Source organism: Propithecus coquereli, unplaced genomic scaffold, assembly GCF_000956105.1.
Source record: "Propithecus coquereli isolate 6110/MARCELLA unplaced genomic scaffold, Pcoq_1.0 Scaffold51, whole genome shotgun sequence".
NCBI lineage: Eukaryota > Metazoa > Chordata > Mammalia > Primates > Indriidae > Propithecus > Propithecus coquereli.
The window spans coordinates 3,957,485-3,981,017 of record NW_012150952.1 but is presented as its reverse complement, the minus strand read 5'-3'; the positions used below and the strand labels follow the sequence as shown (position 1 = coordinate 3,981,017).

At 34.4% G+C, this 23,533-nt stretch overlaps 1 protein-coding gene across 1 annotated transcript in view; it reads right to left on the bottom strand.

Moving 5' to 3' along the window:
- LOC105820148 (putative Polycomb group protein ASXL3) overlaps positions 1 to 23,533 on the bottom strand; it is a 110,360-nt gene that overhangs the window by 30,452 nt on the left and 56,375 nt on the right. The window contains exons 3-4 of the mRNA XM_012656575.1: positions 6,355 to 6,463; positions 4,589 to 4,697 (exon numbers count right to left, since the gene is read on the bottom strand). Coding sequence (XP_012512029.1) covers positions 4,589 to 4,697; positions 6,355 to 6,463 — 218 coding nt within the window. The remainder of the gene's footprint in view (positions 1 to 4,588; positions 4,698 to 6,354; positions 6,464 to 23,533) is intronic.

The following is a 23,533-nucleotide window of genomic DNA, read 5'->3' as shown; positions in this document are numbered from 1 at the left end:
AATTTACTATTCTTTCAGTGATTCCACAAAGCAATTTCCCGAATGCAACTTCAAAGGAAAGGCCAGGAAATCTAATTTTGGTCACATTAGCTGGATATGTGTGGGTATGTGTTATTTTGTGAGGTACTTATTCATATTTCAAATTAGGAGAGTTTGCTTATTCCTGCTTTGGTTTAATTATTGGCTCTCCTGCCATCTCCTGCCCTTTCCCAACTACTAAAACTCTCCCACTGTTTCCTCTGGAATTCAGGATTAGTCACTGGCAAAATTTCCTGTAACCTTCATCTTATCTCTGAACACTCCCTTCACATTTGATGTACAAACCCCGGCTTGTCTCCTATGAACACACCTATTGTACACTGGGCCTCGAAATGGAATAGGTGGCCTATATGCACCTCACTGTTCCTTCCAAGACCACTCTCCCTCCCTGGCTCCTTTATTGCCTCCAGTGTCATGGCTCATGTCATTAGACTATACCTCCTTACTGTACTTATCCTTACTCTCCTTCATATTTGACGATTTTAGCTCCTAAATATTAATATCACATCTTGTCCATGCTACCTCTATCATGACTGTGTTTCAATATCCATGCAGATGGTTCTCTAATATCTTATGCCAGTGGCCACCACCAGCCTTTACCACAGCTTTATGCAAATAAGAAAAGGCAATCTTTCCTCCAGGTAGACCCAGCCCCAACACACAGCACTAGGCTAGCCAAATGGAGGGGTACCAAGTTTCAGCCACTGGCGGGCCACTCAGCCAGACAATTCTGAAGAGTGCACACATGGCCTAATCACTCATGATATCCTTAAACCTAGCTCCCTTCTATCCTCTCATCTTAGGAAATGCATTCCATAATAGTACCCTAAATTCAATTCCATGTATTCCACTCTCACATTGTCTATGCTTCCAATTCATTTTCTTTAGGACACCAAATCAAACAATCCTTCCACACCAATGAGACTTCCTTCTTTACACCACCCCTTACACAATTGTATTTTCACTTGCTTCTACATCCAACTTAAATTCTGTGGATGTGCACCTTAATTACTCCATTTCATACACCCCCAACTCCTTTGTCCCCTCTCTTGCTTTATCATTCACATTTGGCAAAACCCCAAGTCCAGTCAAATCTAACTATACATCTACTCTGCACTTGTACAGTGGTCCTGAACATGACCGGAGCAAAATATACAGCCATGTGGCTGGTCTCACATTACATTAAGGATCAGTAACCCTGAGAGTGTCCTTAATGCTATCAGATTCTCTTAGACAAATACTTTGTATCTTCTTAAATCTGCAAAACTACCTCCCCTATCCTCACCCTCAGTGAAATAGGAAACTACTGAGAAAAATAAAGCAATAAGAAGCTAACTTCTATGAGCCCCTTCCACATGGACTCACCTACCCCCACTTTTACTGAAATATTACTACTTTGACTTTTCCTACTGCCTCCTTTAGAGTACCTGTCTACACTCCTTGCTAATGCCAATCCCTTCATATGTTGAATAGGTTCCATATCCCCTCATCTAATCAAGCACAAGACAACAGTGTACCCCTCTCACATTAACAATTTGTTCTTAACAGGAATTTTCCCATTAGTAAACAATTATTATATTTTCTACTTAAAAAAAAAACTTTATCTTGATTCTTTCCCTTCTAGATATTTTTCCATTTCATTCCTGCCCTTTACCTCAAAATTCCTTAAAAGAATTGTCTACACTTGTCCCCAATTTCTCTCCTCCCATTCTCTTGAACCTATTTTATTTAGGCTGTGATCTTACCAATTCACAAAAGTTGTCACTGTCAAGTTGATCAATACCCTCACAAAGGTAAATCCAGTGGTAATTTCTTTCTTTCTTTCTTTTTGTTTCTTTCTTTTCTTTCTTTCTCTTCTCTCCTCTCTCCTCCCTTCCTCTTGGTTTTTAACGAGTCTTGCTCTGTCACTCTGGCTAGAGTGCAGTGGCATCATCGTAGCTCACTGAAACCTCAAACTCCTGGACTCAAGTGATCCTTCTGTCTCAGCCTCCCAAGTACCTGGGACTACAGAGAGTGGTAATTTCTCAATCTTCATCATAACTTCACATATCAAAAGCATTGGCACATTTGAGTCACTTCATCCCCAGAAACACTTTCTTTACCTGGTTTCCATGACAGAAAACATGCTATCATGTCCATTTACCCTCAGTCTCATTTGCTGTTTTCTACAATCTCTCCAACCTGTTAAAATTCAAGTGTCCCTAAGTTCAGTCTTTGGTCCTCTTCTCTTTTCTATTTACCTTCAATTCCTTGGTGATCTTGTCCAGTTTCTTGTCTTTAAATATCATCTATGAACTTATCACTTCCAAATGTACATCTCCAGCAAGATTTTTTCCATGAATTTCAGACAAATAAGTTCATTTACTTAACATTTCTACCTAGATGTTGAAAAGGAATCTCATACTCAATATGTCCAAAACTGAATTCCTGATCAACAACCCCCCAACCCCAAGCTGTTGCTCTTACATATTCTTCTTTCCCAGCTAAGGACAATGCTATTCTGCTTGCTCACACTCAAACTTTAGAGTCATCTCCAACTCCATTCTTTACCTCACATCCACATTTATCTGACAGTGGCTCCTGTTGCATCGACCTTCAAATAGATCCAGAATCCAGTCACTTTTCATCTCATCCACTGCTACTCCATGTATTCAAATCACCATCACCTCTCCTATAGATTAAGATAATAGCTTTCTAACTGGTGTCCCTGTTTTTGTCCTTGTTCTCATATTTTTCTTGTACTTAGTGATCCTATGAAAATTTAAGTGAGATCATTGGTCTCCCTAGCTCAAAACTCTGCAATGCTTTAACATCTCTTTCAAATAAAAACCCAGTGTCAAGGCACTATATAATCTGGCCTTCATAACTTCTCTGGCTTTGTATCTTAGTACTCTCCCTTGTTCACTCTGGCCTCACAGCTACGCCAGCCTCTTGCTGTTTCGGGAACATTCCAGGAACTTCTCTTGCTTCAAGGCCTTTGCAATTGCTGTTCCCTCTACCTAGAATTTTCTCACCTTGAATGCCTGTCCTCTCACTCCCCTCGGGTCTTTTTTCAAACATACCCCTGTCTCCTACTCTTATTCTCTCATTTATTTTGCCCCATACCACTTGTCACCACTGAATAAGCTGTACATTTTACATATTTACTTTGCTTATTACCTGTCTCTCAAATGACATAAGCTTCATGAGAGATCTGTTTTTGTTTTTTATTGCTGTAACTGCAATGTCAAGAATGGTACTTGGCACATAGTAGAAGCTCAATACATTTGTTGAGAGAGCGAGCACATGAGGCTCCAGCAAGCAGGCAGTACGACAACAGGAATGATGGCAATGAGATTCTCCTTCATGCTACTGAAAGGGAAGAGTATGCCCTGTTCACCAGCCCTTCTAGAAAGCCAGAAATTGCTGTGCGTCTCTGCCTTGTCCTCTTTCTAACCACAAGGACCTGCCAAGATTCATATCATTACCATAACAATGGGGGCTGAGTTTTCAAAAGGCATAGGAATAGGTACATTGAGTCAAATGAAAGTTGGTAAAAATAGTCTATAAAGCAGTCTGCAGTCATTTTACTAAGACAAGAATCTGTGTTTCCAATAGTAAATTCACAACTTCTGCTGCATATCAGAGAGCAACTGAAGCAGCATCAGTCTTACAGGGCCTGCAGAAAGCACGCAAGTGCAAAGGGCAGGAGTGTTCAGGCAGCATGCATAGAGCACACAGAGGGACTCCCAGGGCCATTAATAAAATGAATGACTTTGGCTTATTACTGAAATACAATATTTCTGCAAGTATCCTTTAAGGTTTGTTTGTTTAAAGATAATTTACTGATTCCTGTGAGTCCACTGACAGAGACTTTAATTACGTAGTCTTCCTCCCAAATCATGATCTGGGTCCATTTGTGGGACCAGAGGGTAGAGAAGAAGGCACAGCAGCTACTGTGGGACACAGATTTGCCAAAATTGCAGTACAGAATTACATACTTCAACAGAATCATAATAGAATTATCTTGAGAAAGATAAAAATGAATTCACATGGATAGAATTCAGAGGTGAAAAATGTCCCCCTTAGAATTCCGGAAGGGTCACTCACTTTTCAAAAGTCTTTAACAAGAAAATCTCTTATTTGGTCCTCACTTTGCTGTGAGGAATGATAATACTAACCTTAATTTACAAAGGAAAAACCAAGGAACAAAGCTATTATAAAAGCACTTGTGATCACAGGAAAAATCAGCACAATCAGAAATAAAACACTGACAGAAGAATAAATCCAGTAGATACCACCAGAGTAACCCTCTCACCCTTGCAGGAGAAATATACTGATACTGGTAATGTTCAAGAAAATTATTCAGAGAAATACATACTGTTAAAAAACAAAAAGGCAAAAACTGTATACTTTTCTTAGATGCTAATTTATTTGAGTCAAAACTGTTTGATGATAAATCTTAGTAAGTGGTTAGAAGAAAATTGTATCTATAATGGTGGGGAATTTAATTAGTAAATTATTGGCATTCTGTATAACTTTTAAGAGAACAAGAGTTTACCATGCTTACCTCCATTTTCCTCTCCATTGGTATTTGCCTCGGCCATTTCTGTACCATCCAATTCAGACTCACAGACTAAATCCAACGTGCCATCCACTGGGCATGACGACTCCTCTTTCTATATTATTTTCAAAAAGATAGTTTATGGAGCTGTACTAGCAACTAAAAACATTCAAAATACTTTTAGTATACTAAAGTATTATCACAGTTATTCGTAATTTGGAATTTCAATACTTATTTTTCATGTAAAATCACTGCTTAAAAAAAGGAAACTTGGGCCGGGCGCGGTGGCTCATGCCTATAATCCTAGCTCTCTGGGAGGTCGAGGCGGGCGGATCATTTGAGCTCAGGAGTTCGAAACCAGCCTGAGCAAGAGCGAGACCCCGTCTCTACTAAAATTAGAAAGAAATTATCTGGACAACTAAAAATATATATATAGGAAAAATTAGCCGGGCATGGTGGCGCATGCCTGTAGTCCCAGCTACCCAGGAGGCTGAGGCAGGAGGATCGCTTGAGCCCAGGAGTTTGAGGTTGCTGTGAGCTAGGCTGATGCCACGGCACTCTAGCCCGGGCAACACAGTGAGACTCTGTCTCAAAAAAAAAAAAAAAAAAAAAAAGGAAACTTGGAAAAGGCCATTGCCACTGTTGTTTATTTGAATAACCTTTTAAAATTGATAGCAAAACGAAAAAATTTCCTTTTGACATATGTTGTTTCCATTTTTTTTTTCAATTCTGCATCCTTCCTTATGTAAAGAAATGGCTTAACAACTCAGAATTTTAATCAGTAACTTAATTAGCTACCCCACATAGCTACAAAAAGCAACCGAAAAAATACAAGTTTTTTTTTTTTTTTTATTAACCTCTGTTATTTTCTGAAATAGACGCTGGGACAAGAGCCTGATGTTTAACAGCTGAGGAAGAATCCCTGCTTTCTTTGCCAGGTATAACTTTTAGCATTTACAAGAATCTCAGAGGTAATTAATGAACTCTAAATATAATCCATTATTTAGTAAAGCAGTGACTTTTTAATTTATAAGAAATAATACACTGAATTTACTTATTCCACGTTACACAGCCATTTGTAGATCAAATCTTTTTGTCCTTTGGAATTCTGCACTTCAGATGGCATTTTCCATTCTAGATGGAAATAGGAATGCCACTAAAATAATTCACAGTTGTACCCCCTAAAATTACTGAAATTAAAAAGTAAAATAATTAAAACAGTTATCTAAAGCTTTTGATTTTATTTCTCTATTCTCATATAACAAGTGTGCATATTAGTAAAACTTTCTTGAGCTCACCATTTGTTTCAAAATTAAATACTTGACTTAAATCAGTAAGTCTTCAAGAAGAATGAATAAATTTCTTATTTCTATAAAAGACAGGAAGGTATACAGGTGTGAATCCTGTATATCAACTGATGGTCATTAAGCCGAAGAGTTTATGGCAATTGTGATTATCTTAAACTCCTGACTGATGATCCGTGACACCCCTCCCATAAATTTTAAAGAATCAAGAATTATAAGGAAGCCACAACTATTTTCCATTACCATATGTATGGAGTAAAACCACAGATATTCTTTCCTTAAAGAAAAATGTCATTGTTTATTCTTAATACAAAATCATTTTTAAGACATCTGAAAATATTTAGAAGGCATAGGGGTCAGCCTTCTACCCTTCACCCGAATCCCATTTTGTTTACCTTCACATGTTTGAAAAAATGCGTGATACAGTAACAACTTAACAGGCATAATATGCAGAACAATCCAACTTACTTTGAGCGCATAGAGGCCTGACTTTCCAGGGATTTTGAAGAATGTTCCATCCCCTATTCGAGTGTTAGTGTGAAGCATTGCATTCAGACAGGCTAATGGAGAGGTTCCACTAGAAAATAAAAAGTGTGCAAAAATGAAGCAGTCTGAGGTGCAGCTTCTATGACAAAACTGTTCTCTGAGTCTCTCAAAAAAGAAAAAAAAAACCTTTTTTTTTTTTTTTTGCATGCCTTTTAAAAATATCCTCCTAACCTCAGAAACATCTACATTACAATAAAGGGCCAGTCCAGTTTCACCAAAGTTAATCAGATGCATCTGTTTCATAGGCTTGAGGCAAAAAGTCTCCTAACTTGAAATTATGCTTTTATTCATAAAGCAACGAATACTATATTTTAAAGAAACCAAAACCCAAACATTTATGTGGTGTTATTTTACAAATAACACCATGAAGTCTCAGTTTTTAAATGTTACTGACAATTTGATGGTTGCACTTGAATGATCAAAAAAAAAAAAAAATCAAGTTCAAGGGCAGCTCCATCCCATAGGCTGAAAAGCAACAAAAGAATAATAAACCAGGGAAGAACTGATTTGAAATTATAAGTATTTAAGTTCCTCACAGGACTGCATTTCTTACATGGCCAAATAAGAATGTATATCTGTATTTATATCTCAGATACAGCCTCTACAAGGATATCCTTTTCTCAATTACATATGTCAAATAAAGATATATGTGTTTGGGAATTCTGCCCAGCTAATAATTATGTTCTGTGGCAAAGATGCTAGTGGCTGAATTATGAAATCATTTTTTAAAGAAATCAAACAGCATTAAACTAATGATTAAAAATACTAAAGCACATATGTATAAACATTATTGGAATGTATTCATATATTTGGAAAGATGCTTATGAAATACATAATACATATGCATTTCCTGGGGTATATGTTAAAACATTTATGTGTTTTGCTTGCAAACTAATGTTTAGCAAGTTGGATTTAGAGCTATAATGATTGCTTTCATTTAACCATATTTCCATATATATTTTACTTCCTAATATGCCAAAAGATCAATATTTTGTCAAACCAATTTTTATTAGAAGCTCTACCTCATCCCACATGCCTCTTAGGAATTATGGGTATTTAGTCTAAAATATTCTGGAACAATAGGGTCTGTAAGATATCAAGGTTTCAAACTTTGAATGTGGGGGATAAAATCATAATTTGTGCTACTAAATTAAAAGTTTTCTAAAAACCAAGATTACCAAATCTCATACTTACTATGAAAATTCACCAGTAAGTAAGACAAAAAAGTCAAATTTGCTGAATTGCCAGAACACATTTAATAGCAAGTCAGCATATATATGTATCACGGTTATAAAGCTTTATAAGTATTATAATATGAATACCCGTTATTATTTTAGGAAGCAGCTTCTCTTTGCCAACACATAAATATGATTCCATTGGGTTTGACAGGAAACAAGAGTCCTTAATACAAATTTGGTCATAGAACAACGCCGTTGTAACACTGAAGTACGCATGGTAGTAATGCTGTGTGTGTTATGTAATATCTTTTCTCATGAAGTTCCTACAAGCTTACAGACCTCATTTCATTATTTTTCTTCACAAAAGATTGTTGCTTGTATTTAAAGTGGGCCCAGGCATACCTATAAAGTAAAATATATTCATCTCCCCAGAAATGTCTTGCTATGAATAAATTCCAGATAAATAATGCAATACATGTTTTACTGAACACTGCAAGTATATATTTTTACATTATACTCTTCAGACAAAAGCACAGAAAATTTGAAGCTGGGAATGATTATGCCAGATCTTTGGAGTTTTAATTTAGTGAAACTGTCAGAAATACAGACTTCTCATAGAGACTTGGCAAGAAGATGTTAACACCACAAGTAAAATAGAATCCAATACATAAAAATGATACAATGTAGATTTTTAAAAATATAACTTAATAAAATTGTCCACCTAACATGAAACCTCACAATATTCTTTCTACTCTCAATTCCTAAGGTCCTAAAATGTACACAATTGTAAGAACTCAGATTTAGAATACTAAAGAAAAACACACATTTAAAGGCAACTAAGAAATACAGAACAAATATGACATCACCATAATTTACATTTTCTAAGGTATAGTAAACCTAAGATAATTGTGAAAGATAAATTGGCTATTAAATAGCAATTTAATACTATACTTGCTGCAAACATATGTGATAAGCACACAGTTTCATACAAATAAAGAGCTCTAGTAAGCATGAATATATCATTAAATTATACTTTTTTAACTCAATAAACTCAAGATTATGAAAAATTTTAAAACATGTAATTCACAATCACATCTCTAAAAATCTCAACAATTATTGTAATTTCTAATTTTTTTCAAAACAAAATTTATACTATTTCAAATTTATACAACAGTTGCATTTTAGAAGAATTAGAAAATATCATGCAAAATGCAAATTTTACAACTTAAGTCAACCATTGATTAGTCACTTAATTTTAAGCATATCACTTACATTTCTTCATGGAAAAAAAACACTATCCTGGTCCATTTTATTTAAAAACAATAAAAAATTAGCATCAAAAGAGACAAAATGCTTAGTAAAAGGTAACGATTCATGCAATGCAAAATACAGATAGGAAAATGTATTTTTAAAATCTTTCATGCCATTTACTTATTGCTATTATTCTCATCAATTCCATAAAATCTCAGACCACTTTTCCTGATGAAATATGTCTTAACTGCTATTGATCAGGAATAAATAAAAGTCTGATTTATCTATTTTTATATTAAGAAAAAATAGATTTAGTAAATACACAATACATTTATACACACACATATCTATTAAACATGATGATTAACTGAGTATGAAAAATAAGGCAGACATGCTTTAAAAGTGTGTATTCTTAGATAGCATGAACACCTATGTAACATTTCTTATTTTTAGTTTATTCCAAAAAAACTTTTATTTCACAGTTAATACAAAGGTTAGTCACCTGTCAGAATTAAAAAGCTAAAAATCCTGTAAACAGAATATGTACATATGTATATGACGTAATCAAGCATCAATGTTTTAATAAAACAATCTCTGAAATTTCAAAAGTTACTTACTTTCTAACAAGATGAATTGGAAAAACCATGATATCCCGATTTATAAAAGGAAAACAAAAAGAAAGGAAGAAAAGAAAGTTAGTTTTCCAACTTAAAACACAATTCTTTATCTTACTATTTCAATAAATAGGACAATATACAGGAAACCCACCAAAGTCAGAGATTTGGCTGCCTATGGGGAGGTGGAGAGGAAAGAACTAGGGTGCTGGGGGAAGAGATGACTTCAACTTCCTTCCCTAAACTTCCATAAAGTTTCATTTTGTTCATAATGCACATGCATTTCCATATAATAAATATAATCATAAATAAATAGGCAGACAATATTTGCCCCCATTTTTTCCATTTCTTATAGTTGGTCCCTTTCCTATACACCTGCCGGGGTGGATATACAGCTTATTCTACTTGTTTGTTTTTTTCCCTAGACTGTAGGGCTGTGGAACCCTTCTGGTTTGTTTTCATTTCCCACAACCCCTGAAGCAGAACAGGGGTGGAATTTGGAGGCAGGGGAGCAGGCATAATTTAAACTGTCTAGACATCAAAGAACCCCCAGAGATGCTTCGCAGAGCCCAGTGTTGTGTGAAATATAGAAAACCCATTGCTTTATATTATCATACTGCTGATGAAACACATCACACTTTACTAATAGCGAATACTTAGTGAAGGGAATGGATAGCCTATCTATTTAAATAATTTTAAAAACCAGGGAGAATACCTGGGGGATGTGATTGGAAGAATATTTATAGACATGACAAAGAAAATATCATAATTATAGGTATCTGTTCCTTTATATGTAAAATGATAATGCTTTATAAGATAATATTTAAGTAATCCAAGGTTAAACTATTTTAGCATATTAAAATAGTAATAATACCTATTCTTAGTAACAATTTTAGATGGAAGTGATTTCCTGTAAACAGTTTTAAATCTCATTTTAAAACCATGGGAATATCAAAAAATTAGTCCTGCACAACATAAGTCTACAAACTCTACAAATTCATTAAGAAATTATTTAGCACCATTACTAGACAGTGTGCTAAGTGCTATTAATATAAACAATTGTATGTTCACTCTCCTTTCAAAAAAGAATAATAGCTACTTTCAAGGATTTCAAGTGTAAGTTTTCAGAAAATATCTTAATTACAAAGAATATATTTTCAAGAGTAAATTATGCGGGCCTATGGGTACAAGTAATGTTTTAGTCCTTGATATAGGATCTTTGTGTTCACTTTGTGAAAATTAAATTGTTTCAATTTAGGATTTGTGTACTAAACTGTGTTACATTTCACAAAAAAATGTTATAAAATGTTACAATATGAATAATGTACCCTTGGATTTGCCTATTTATTTATATATTTAATGAGCATGTCCCTACTATTAGAGAAGAATAAACTATTTTTATCAATGAATAAGGATGACTCGTAAACACACATAGTAACACAATGCACATCAGTGGATAATTCAGTAACTTCAATGACTAAAAGCTACCCTAGAAAAATCAAGGTCAAACTAACTTCTTACTCTTGAAAAATATTACTGCTAGTAAGAAACTAAAATGACTAAAAATAAAACCTTAAAAACTAGAGTCCTTTATATATGTTATCTGAAAAATGTGTGTTTGTGATACATGTATGTAATTATATATGTTGCCTGAATAATCCCAGCACAAAAAATAACTTATAGTAACCCTGAAATTTGATTTTGATGAACCATGCCCCAAATTTCATGGTCCCTTTAAGAAGATCACTAATGAAAGATTTTAATGAGTTCTGAGGACATATAAGGAATACGGGTTTTTAATGAACACCGACATATGAAGTATAACAAAGATCAAAGTTTAGAAAAATATAAAAATGTAAATAGGAATAACCCATCAACTCAAATTAGAGATGGGTCATATTTAAAAGGAAGATATTTTATAAATTTCTATGTGAAGATATATATGTGGTTTTCAATATTCAACATGCCTCTAAGGTAAAGTAAAAATGTAGTCCTGGTACTCTTATCAGGCAGGAATATGAAGCAAAAAAAAAAAACGTATCAAATAATGTATGTTGTGCAATTTAATTCTCAAAACCTCAGCATGTGTCTTTCATTGGCTTGAACTACATGTGAAAGATATTCTTCTTAGAATATAAACACACATTTCAGTTTAGACCTTTTATCAACTTTACAGAGACTATTAGACACTACTAGACAGACTACAGTGATTCACACAGCCATACCCACTAGCTGGCATTTTGTTTTAAGAGGCAAAAATTTCAAAACATTAATACAAGGGTAAAAGTTTGCTTACTATTATTTTAAAACAGGATCTACATGGAAATTAGGAAATAGCCTGATGTGAATGTGTAAACCAAAACACATAATCTATACTGTAATTTTTAACGACCTTCAACTAAAATAAGAGGTGAGGTGGTTATCTTTAATTATAGGCATCCAGTAAAGAACGTGCCACATGTACAACTAAATTGTTCCTCTATAACTATGCATGCCGTGGCCTGCTATATTACCACTGCCACTTTAAGGAAGGTGGTAGAACACACCGGGTAAGACCATGGGCTCTGGAGCCAGTCAGCCTGAGTTCACCTGGGGCTGGACCATTCACTAGCTGTGTCACATTGGACTTAATCTCTCTAGGTCTCAAGTTCCTCAACTACAAAATGTGAATAATAAAAGTCACTATGTCATAGAGGATTATTCTGAAGATTAAATGAGTTAAAACATACAAAGCACTGAGAACTATGTCTGGCACTCATGTTACAACTGTCCAAAAATTGTGAGCTACTGTTATTATCACTACTACAACCACCATTCAAAGTAACTAACATCTAGAGGTAAAAAAAAATGGCAAATGGAAAGAAATCAATATTTTACATCTTGTTTAAAAAATTGGTTAAGATTTTTGTATAACTTCTAATATAAATAAAGACAGACATGTACACAAGTCTAGTCCATAGTTTTTCACATGTGGATAGTACTAAAAGTAAGTGATAACTTAGTAAGGGTACAGGGAGGAGAATGATAGCAACAAACACCTATTATTATAGTTACCATTTATTGTGCATCTATAATGTGCCTGGGCTTTCACAACTATGTTCCTTACAGCCACCATAAAATGTAAGCGTGATTCCCAGTTTTACAGATGTGACCGAGGCTCAAAGATTAAGAATCTTACTGAAGTCAAATAACTAAGTGATACAGCTGAAATCCAAATTTTAATCTGATTCCAAAGCCCATGCTCTTTCCACTGTCCCACTTTCTCTCTCCACAGAATCACCTCTTCCACTTAACCTACCTCGAACAACAACAAAAAATTAGCACTTGAAGGAAATATATTTTAAAGAGTCAGATGATGCTAAATAAAAAGATGGTTGGCTCCATCTTCACTGGAAGGTGAGGCAGTTGTCTCACCTTCTAGTGAAGGCAGCAATGACTTCCCCAGGGTAGATTTCAAATATTATAAATAAAGAACGGGGCTGCCAAAGATGACATTCTTGGTCATGTTCCTCGGGTAATGCTACCTATGAAAACTAAGGAAGAAGGAATTTAGAGAAAAATATGGTAGAGAATTCAGGTCCATAACTGAGATCACTCTTTGTAGAATTGGATCATTAAGGAAAAACACAATCCATTCACTGAACAAACATTTACTGAGCACGCTATGTATGTCAAGCTAATCTTGAAATAAATTTGCACTCTGACATTGCATTACACATAATAGAAACAAAGACTGAACTAAACTGAATTTTCTGAATACATATGAAATGACAGCAGACTCAGGAGAAAGGCAGCCTTGAGGCATGTTACAGACAAGAGGGAAACTATTTGGAATTTAAATGTTCTCCTTGGTTTATTCCAAGGAGGTAACTGAGATGTGATCGTGTGTGGATATATTATACCAACAGCTCTAATGCAGAGGCAGTCAACCCATGGCCACTTGGGTTGCCAGGGCTCTTCAGGACTTTATACTGAAAACTCAAAGAGAGTAGTTCCAATAAGGCCAAAAATATATCTTCTAAAATAAAATAGTAAATTTCATACATTAAAGAAGAGTTACTGTAATTAAATCTGGTACAAGTTAGTTTCATAGTAAAAATGTAAATTTCTATATTTGACTTGTAGCTACTCATACTCTCCCACATTATTAGCAACAGTTAACACTGTACTATTTCCAAAATCTGTTCTATGAAATATTAGTCAAAAGTGATGCTCCAAAAAAATTGTCAAATCTGTTTCTGAAACACATGTCATACTCTCCTCTTACCAACTCACCAAATACATTAACCATATATATATATTAAAGACTGAAAAATCCTGCTTACCTCCATGTTTTCTAACCCTATATAATAATGGAGTCCTCCCCATCGTAATATTTAGCAACCTCTCCTATTATGATATACCCAAAATCATACTTGGGGACATTCTATACTATATTTATATAATTAGAATCACCAGGAAAAAAGTATTGAGAAGTCATCACTACCAGGAATATTTAATTTTATTAGCCAAATCTTAAAAAAATATTTTAATGGTATGCAAAATATCTGTTTTTCTGTGGAAAAATAATGGAATGTGATGATTATTTTTCCCTGCGTAAATGTGTAATATTGGAAATATATCCAGAAATGTTAAACAGCATTGGAAAATATACAAACAGAACCTCTACATAATTGAAAATACTATATGTTTGTAATACAGTTTGAGCATCTCCAATCAAAAATCCGAAATCTGAAATGCTCCAAAATCTGAAACTCTTGAGTGCCAGGGTGACAATCAAAAGAAATGCTCACTGAAGCATTTTGGATCTCGAATTTTTGGATTTCAGGTGCTCAACTGGTATAACGCAAATATTCCAAAATCTAAAAAAAAAAATCTGAAATGTGAAATCTGAAACACTTCTGGTCCCAAGCACTCTGGATAAAGGATATTCAACCTGTATTATATTACCTGGGTGATGACACAGCTAACATGAAAATCATCTTACTCATCTCCCCCATGTGGTTCTCCCTGCTGCTCCCTGCTTACTGGGTGATGAGCACAATCCTCCTCCTCACTGCTCATGCCTGAAGCATTTCTCAGACTATTCCAACTATTCTGGCTCCACAAAGCCTCAACAGCATTCATCTCTCAATTTGTGTTTTTACTTCTTTACAGCCTACTTCAAGTGATCTTTACCTCATACACAAGAGGACAATTCTATAGCCTCCACTGCCTTCAGCATCTCCCAGCTCCAATTCATCCTACACACTGGTGCCAGACAATTTTCTTATTTAAATACAAAAACAAAAAACATTGCTCAGACTGCTTCTTAAGGCCAAGCCATTCACTGGCTTTTTTTTTTTTTTTTTTTCAATCAGTGGCTTTCAAGCACAAATTGCTCAGGCTGACAGGGTCGATCTACAATATAGTTGGCACCCACCTCATCTTCATCTTCTCCAAATGTCAGACCACTCTCCTATAATCCAATCCAACTCACCAAGCCTCTATGGTTTCCCTTCTTTCTGCTTTGGCTCATATGAAACCCCATTTCCTGAATCATCTCCCAGTCCTATCATACTCCATTTTGCCACTCAAAATAAAATTTTTAAACCAGATGGGGAAGCCTCTTTTGTAACCACAAGATATCCCCATTCTTTTAGAACTATCATAACACTTTGCATCTCTCTCATGTTTTCTTTTCTTTGAAAATCATTTACACTTCTAACATTCCTGCCCTTACTATTTCCAACAAGTTTAAAAATTCAATAGGGCATAGACATATATTTATTCATCTTTATATTGCCTGACAAGTAATCCCAATGTGCTCAAAAGGTATTTGTTGAAATAAATTTAATTACTGCTATAAAAGCTGTTACTGTCATGGATATGTGGACATAAAGTGCCTGCCATGAATACCGCCAATACTATTTTTAAACTCATGGCTACTATTATGTCCATCAAAGACTCTACATACCAAGACCATTTTATTGATGGATGCAGTGGCCATCCTATATTTGCATGCCCTGCATTCTTTTCTTTTAGGAATCAATAAAATGGTCTTGATTTCCTTGCCAGGAAGGTTGGCCAGACTAAAGGATCTTTCTGGTCACAGTGACTGGTCAGTTGGTAGACATTCAAGCACCTTTTAAAGCACTGATATAGAAATAGAGGGAAAGAGCATGCATTATTTTCAGTAGGAACACCAACCACACAGACATAAAGATTAGCTGGTGCCTGTCTCTGCCTCCATAAGGACACAGCCTGCTGAGAATAAAGCTAACCAGAGAAAGGCAGAGCAAAACATGGAAAGAAAAGAGGAAGAAAAGTGATGATATCACTTCAACTCCTGCATTATCTAGTCATGTTGAGGATCAACCTGTTGGATGTCAAAGTTCAATAAGCTAATAAATCCCCTGCTAATTTGATTTTTGACACCTGACTACTAAAGAGCGTAAGTGACTTGCACTTGCTGATTTTATTTTTCTAGGCCTCAATTTCCTCTTCTGTAAAACGCTGAGTTTAAAATAGGTGTGTTTTAAGGTTCTACTAATCCCTTTCTTGGGATTGCCCTTTAAGGGCAATTATTAATAGTAAGAGTTAGACTATTAGCTTTCTAAAGTTCATTCTAATCCGGCTGCTTGTCTGTATGCTTTCCTTATCCTTAATGCTGTCTGTTCTCCTCTCTTCCTACTCATTTGTCCAGATCCTATTGCCTTCACTTCCTAAAAGATACTAATTACCTCTCTAGTCCATAATGATCTTCCCTGCACCTTGATAGCCATTACAGCCCATGCTACTATTGCAGCATTTAGTTCTGTGCAGTCTAACATCACATTACTTGATGGCAACTAGTTCCTTGAGGACTCCGACTTTATTAATGATTCTTTCTACACCCCTCATGGAGCCCTGCCAGACTTGAAGACTCAGAAAACATTGAGAGGCTTTGTTGAAAAGCTAACATTTCACAATTTACAGAGAAGAACACAATTTGAAGCCTGACAATTCCAAGTACTAGCTGAGGATGTCCAGAAGTGGGAATTATGAAACACTCTAGAGTGAGAATATAAATTGATATAACCAACTTGGAAATATATTTGGCAATATCTAGTTTTAACAGTGTGCATGCTCTATAGATCAGCAATCCCACTTTTTGGTATAAACCCTAGGAAAAACTCACATATTTTCACAAAGAGATATTATTTGCTATAGAAAAAAAAACTATAAATAACCTAAATATTCAATAGGTTATAGCTAAAGACATAGATGTACTTTTACCTACAGATTCATAGTAAAAGTATAAAATTCTAAACTATATTAACACAGTAAATCTATGACTCTAGTTATCCCTGAAAAGAAAGAGAAGGAAATAAAAAGAACATCAGCTTTTTGGTTAGATGTTATTTAAAAGAAATCTGAAGCAACTACAACACCATATCTACAACTGTTAATTTCAGCTAGTGTTTTTTGGTATATGAGTTCTTTGCTCTATTTTCAAAATTTTTCAAAAGAGAAAAAAATTATTATTGTTATTATTCTTTTACCCACAATTTAGCTTCTAATTCTGACTCTCCCCTTGATTCAATTTATGTTAATGTTTAAACATTTTTATGCAAATAAACACAATTATATGAAAATTGTAAAGGTACATCATTACATCCATTTAAAAGCAAATGTCCCTCTCAACTTCCCTCATTCCTATCCACTGCTTAAAAAGTAATGACTATTAAATATTTATTAATACCATGCTTTTTTTCCAGATATTTTTGCATTTATATTCACATATAGACATATAGTAAACTCTATGGTTTAGTACTTTTAATTTATCTTCAGTACAAATGAGAACATTTTTGCTCTTCATATTCTATATAATTCTGAGTGCTTTTAATGGTAATATAATGCTCTTAAGAGTCTATAAAATATATTGCATAATAATTTAAGTATTTGCTTATTACAGAACCCTTGGTTGCATCTAATTTTACCCATTAAAATAGTATTGCAATGAAGAGTTTTGTATGTAGTTCTCCTTATATATGTACAACCATCTCTCTAGAATAGATTCCAAAAAGTGAATTTTTAGAATGCTTTGAAAATTTTGGTAGCTACTTCCACAGTACCTTCCAATAAAAGTAACTAGTCAATGATGGATAGTATTATCTTTAAAATTTTGTTACTCCAATCAGAGATGACAGTGAAAGGCCATTCTAGGTAGAGGAAGCAGTGCAAAGGAAGCACAAATGGAAACTGAATGTGGTGTGCAGGAACATGAACAGCTGGCATTTCCAGGGTGGTAGGTAGGAGGGAGAGTAGGGTAGGAATCAGATTCCAGAGGGAAGGTATAGACCACTTCATGGTGCAATGACATTTAGTGCCATGGTTTAAATGCCACAACAAGGAGCTTGCACTTCATGAAGGAGATGACAGAGAACCCAGAGGAGTGGAACAAGCAACATGGTCTTGTCCCTCTGTTAATACAAGGATAGATTTAAATTTAGATACACCCAGTAGAAAATAGACCAATGAGATGACTGTAATATTGGCCTGCAGGGTAGATGGAGCAAGCTTTACCAGAGCATTGATGGTGGGCAGAGATGTGGAGAAAGTGTCAAGAAGTATATGGGAAGACATACGTACATACATAAAAATAGTAGGACAAAGACAGTGCCAAGATGTGTGAGATAAGGGGGAAGAAGGAGTGTAGAGTTGATTGAAAGACTATAAAGGAGAATGGTGGCATAATTAATTAAGATGGGCAACACAGTTAGAAGAGGTGGGTTTGGAAACAATATGATGATTCAGTTCTGGAATTACTAATTTAAAGGTATGCATCCAAAATTCAGACACATACACACACCACAGAATTAATGGTAGAGTCTGAGATAAATATTGGGGAACCATCAGTATAGGCATGGTATTTAGAATGATGACAACTGATGGGCACAGTTGTAGAGTAATAGAAGAGAAAAATGACTGACTTGAATTTATTATATTCCAAACTTCATAAAACATGAGAGAATATTTCTGGATCAAAGAAGGGGAAAAAATCCTATAAGGATTTCATTATAATGTTACAACGCATACTCTAATATCAATACATGATTATTTTAGAAACCAGAATAAACCTCTGTATTCATAGGTAGACATAACCTATAAATAGAAAATTATCTAGAGAATCTTGCCCACGGGAACTCTTCCTTTAAATATTGTTTTTTCTTTTAACATGTAATACAAGAATAGTACTAAATATCTGCCAACTGAAGAAAAGATGAGAAAAATCTCTCAAAATCCCAACTCCTTAAAAGAATTCTGAGCATTTTGTAAATTTTCTTCTAGGCTATTTTTCTGGTTTTTTTTTTCTATTTTAAAGTTATAATTTACCCAAATATTGAATAACACTATTTCGTTTCATATTATAACCTTTTTCATAATACCACAAAACTATCATAAATACCGTATGAAATGTGAACACTATTCTATCAACTTGTTTCAAGTCGATGATCTTCATCCTGGTTGTGTATTAAAATTTCAGGAAAAATTTTAAAAATGTAAATTTCAGGGCCAACTCCACCCCTATTAAATAAAAATCTCTAGGTGGGGCCCAATCATAAGCATTTTCTTAAATCTTTCCAAATGATTCTAACATACAACCAAGTTTGAAAACCACTGATACCACCAGTGAACATTTAAATTATGTCCTTCACTTACAATACAAATAGTATAGATGTGAATATCTTAGTGTATGTAGTATCTTTTTCTTATAATCAAGAATAGTCTTTTAAGATAGGTTTGCAGAAGTTACATTATTAATCCACAAAATAAAAGTTATTTAAATAATGACCTTTTGTGAATAACGCTACCTGGCTTTTCAATGAGTTGCTCTGGTTCCCTCTCTCATCAGTAGTATATAAACAGGGAAGCATCACCTGGAGTCAGGTTGAAGTGCATAGACTAAAACAATCCCCAAGGATTTCTTTAATTTGCATATTTATGATTATTAGTAAGACCGAATGCTTATCCACACATTCGTTTATTTCTTAGTTTTACGCATTCTAGTTTCTCTGTTGTTCCTGTCCTTTGGACATGATGCTAGAAGGTCATTATTTTTCCTTATTGTTTTAATAATATCTTTAAATAATATCTTTAGTGTATTAACTAAAAATATTTTCACCGTGGTTAATGGTCACTCAATGTTTTGCTTTTGATATAAAGGCATATCAAATGTTATGTAGCCAATTATGATCATCCTTTTCTTTGTGGTTTACTTCACAGCTTCTAACTATGAACAGTTATTTCACTGTCAAAGGTGGGTTTAAGTGTTAGATTTGAATTTTTCTTAATATTTTTCCAATGATATAACCTTTTCGTATATACATTTTCAATCATGTCTTTATCTTCCTCAACATAAACTACAACTAGCACATTACAAGAAAAATTTATATTTGTAATGGCTTTCTACGATTCAGAAAGAACAGAGTTCCCTTGTCCATTACTTCATTTTTTATTTATCTTCCTACCCCTTCTCTGCAAAAGACTCTGGTACCACTCATCTGAAATTCCTTGATCAGCAGAATGTCAAAAGAATTCAGCTCAGAGTGTTGCTGGCTATGGAAAAAATTTTACCTTTAAATGTTTGATAAAGGAAATGTCTAAAAATAACTAAATAGACCACTACTGTTAAGATTGGCATTTATACAAGACAAATGCCAATTTAATCTAGCTTTTCTCTCTCCTCTGTCTTTATCCACTTATATTCTGAAGGTACTTTGTTCAGCTGTGGTCTTCTACTTTGATTAGAAGTCTTACCATATAAATATATTTAATAAACATAGCCTTCTGGAAAAAAAAACATAGCTTTGTATAGCTCTCTGCTATACAATATAAGTTTTGTAACATTCAAACATCATAGTTATTTAGGATGGCGGCAAATATATCTGTAAGATTTAGAGAGAATTATAAAGTAAAATAAGCTTTGCTTTACAAAAGGCCTAATTTCAAAGTAAGACCTCTTATGGAAACAATATGCTCTGGAAAGGAAGTATAAATACAAAAAGCAGTAAATTCAAGCATCCTTCTCTTCCCCAGATTTACTATGCGACACTTAAAAATACATCTTAAGAATCCAGCAGGCCTAAAAGAAATTTAATACACCTAGTTCTTGCTTTAATTTCACCCTCAGGGAAATATGATTCACGAGAGATGTAAGTTGGCAGCAGGGGTTACAGAAATGTATGTGTTTGCTACAAGTCAATATTAACACTCTTCCATACAGAAAAAGCAGTAAAATAAAGGTCAGGATGGACAGGATCAATGCAAATGTTTAAAGAAAATAAATAATAATGATTCAGGCTAATAGTTTTTGAAAACTATAAAATTATACACATATACATATTAATAAATTCCACAAGTAATGCTACTAATAGGTTATATATGTATTACTTATAGAAATAAATATCTTCCTTCAGGAAAAAAATGTGCATTTTGATGACCCATGAGGAGAAATGTATCTTTAGACAAAACAAGATTTCCTGTGCATTATTCGACAGCAATATCAACGTTCCAAGCAGGTACACAGAGACTCTCCAGAGAACAACTCCAATAATGAAAAGGAAGAACAATATGTAACTATAATTGGGGTAGAAAGGAGAAGAATTGGTGAGCCAAGGTAGCAGTTAAAGAAAAATTACTTTAAATCTGGGGCCCTATTTAATCAACTAACTAAACAGAAATTGCTTAAACTGACACTAAAATTATAGAGAGCTGTCTATGATTACATAACAACAGGAGACATATTCTTTCGTCTCCCTTCATTTTGCAATCTTTCTAAAAACACAACTTGGGATATCACAGCTTCTGGCCATTCGACAAACATCTTATTTAAGTAAGCACGACCTCAACCCACTCATTTAACTTGAGTTAATATTCCTGATCTTTTATATTGCCACTTAAAGCTTTCAGGAAATCGTTCCTGCTGCATCTGCCACCAAATTTCACTAAATCAATATTTCACTTAAAACTGAGTCAGGAAATCTTAAGGTGCTGAATTCAATTATGAATGTTATTTCATGAGCTGACAGTAGATTAAAATATAGCATTGACATTGAAAATCATCACAATTAAAGAGCTTCAACTCTTTTTCTTTGGGGGGGGACTGTTTTCGAGGGTACTAGTAACATAATTAATAACGGCATATAATGTCAGGATAACAATAACTGTTTTAACTTTTCTATTGTGAAATGTCAGTTTGTAAGTACAGAAACAACATTCTCTCTGCCTATACCTGAAATAAATCTATTATGATGATACAAAACAGCAACTCATCAATATAAAAACTACTAAGATGGATCTAAACTTCACCCAAAGATGAAAACAACTATTTACTAAAATCAAGACAGATTACTCTTTAAGAAGAACACAAAAATTCACATCTCTATCATATGTACCATGTTATATGTGAAAGCAGTGGAAAGCCAAGATTCCACATAGAAAAGTTTTTCAGATACATTAAAAACAAAAAAAAAAGCTGTCATAAACAATAAATGCCTGTTATTTGTCTTCACATGCTGTCTTTTCTTGGATCGTTACTAGCTACCCTATTGACTTCCATGCACAGATCCTTGCGGTGGTTTCCTAGGATCCAATGCAGGGTATCATGACTTCATTTTCAGTACAGAGAAAAAACAAATGTCAGGGCAAAGATATAAAATCCAAAATTCTAAACCAGTTCATTAAATGATCTTAAAATTGTTCACTTTGTCACTTGGCTTATCAAACTGAGTTTTAAGAAAACTCTGGAAGTTTTCAAAATAAACATTATCCTAGTACATTCCTGTGTCTCTCATTTCCTCCTTGGTTTGTGCATGTCTTCTAAGAGGCATTTTCTTTACTTCTTTTCTTTTCTTTTCTCTGAGGACTTCCCCCAGCCCCATTTCAAGTCTAACGTTTGCCTGTGACCCACTGTGATGGAAAGACTGAGCTTTGGAATCAGCCAAATCCAGGTTCAACTACAAGATCTTCCACTTATAATTATGTGAAGTTAGGCAACATACCTAACTTCTCTCAGCACCAATTTCCTCATCTGTAAAATGAAGGAACAGCACCCACTTCTCAATGTTACCATAAAGAATAAATGAACTAAAAAATAGATAATGCTTGGCACAATGCCTGACACTGATCAGTTACTGCATTAATGTTAGTTTTCTGCCCTTTTGCCAAAATGACATTCAACAGACAGTTCTAATATTTACAGATACATACATCTGCATTTTCTTTTCAGTTCTTTACCTATATTCTACTCTTAGACCTAATAAACTTTCTCTATGTTCAAAACTCAGCAAGCTTTTCATATTCTAAAGAAAAATACTAAAATCATGTTATATAAATAAATAACCACCCAGAAGCACAAAATTTCTAAGGAACATGTTCAAAAATGAAGAAACCCTAGAACATTCCTTGCAAAAACTTAAAATGCTTGAGCAGTTTAAGGCAAAGAAGAGGCAGTATTTACGCTGCAAAATTCCTTAAAACTGCAACCCAATTTGATTCTCAGTAAAACAGAGTCAGAATAATGAAGTGCTTTCAGTGAGGATAAAACAAAACCTTCACTGGGAAAAATCAGCCATCAGCCTCAGCAATATTTATTAATGTAGTCAGGCTACTTTGCTTTAAAAGAGCCCCCAAGCAAAAGAGTGAACAAATAGACCACAACTTCAGCAAGAAAGATCATGGAGATGCAGTCAATGTTCACAGGGAAGAAGGCTCTGGATATAAACCAGAAAGGAAAATAAAACATTTCTATCTAACATTACAATAGAATTTTCACATTTAGATAAATGTGTGGTTAAAATATGGCGACAGTTTACACAAACTGTAATGCAGACAGAGAAATTAGAAAGCACACCAGAGCCTCCCAAATTTTCACTTTCCAACAAGTCACACTTTCTCGGTTTCCATTCTAGGCTGCACTATCACACTGACAAAACAGAAATAACGTATGTGAGCGACATCAATCTGGGAATCACTCTCATAACTTTCTACCCAGTCATTCAAATCGCACTGCCTGGCCTTCGGGTGTCCGGTTGT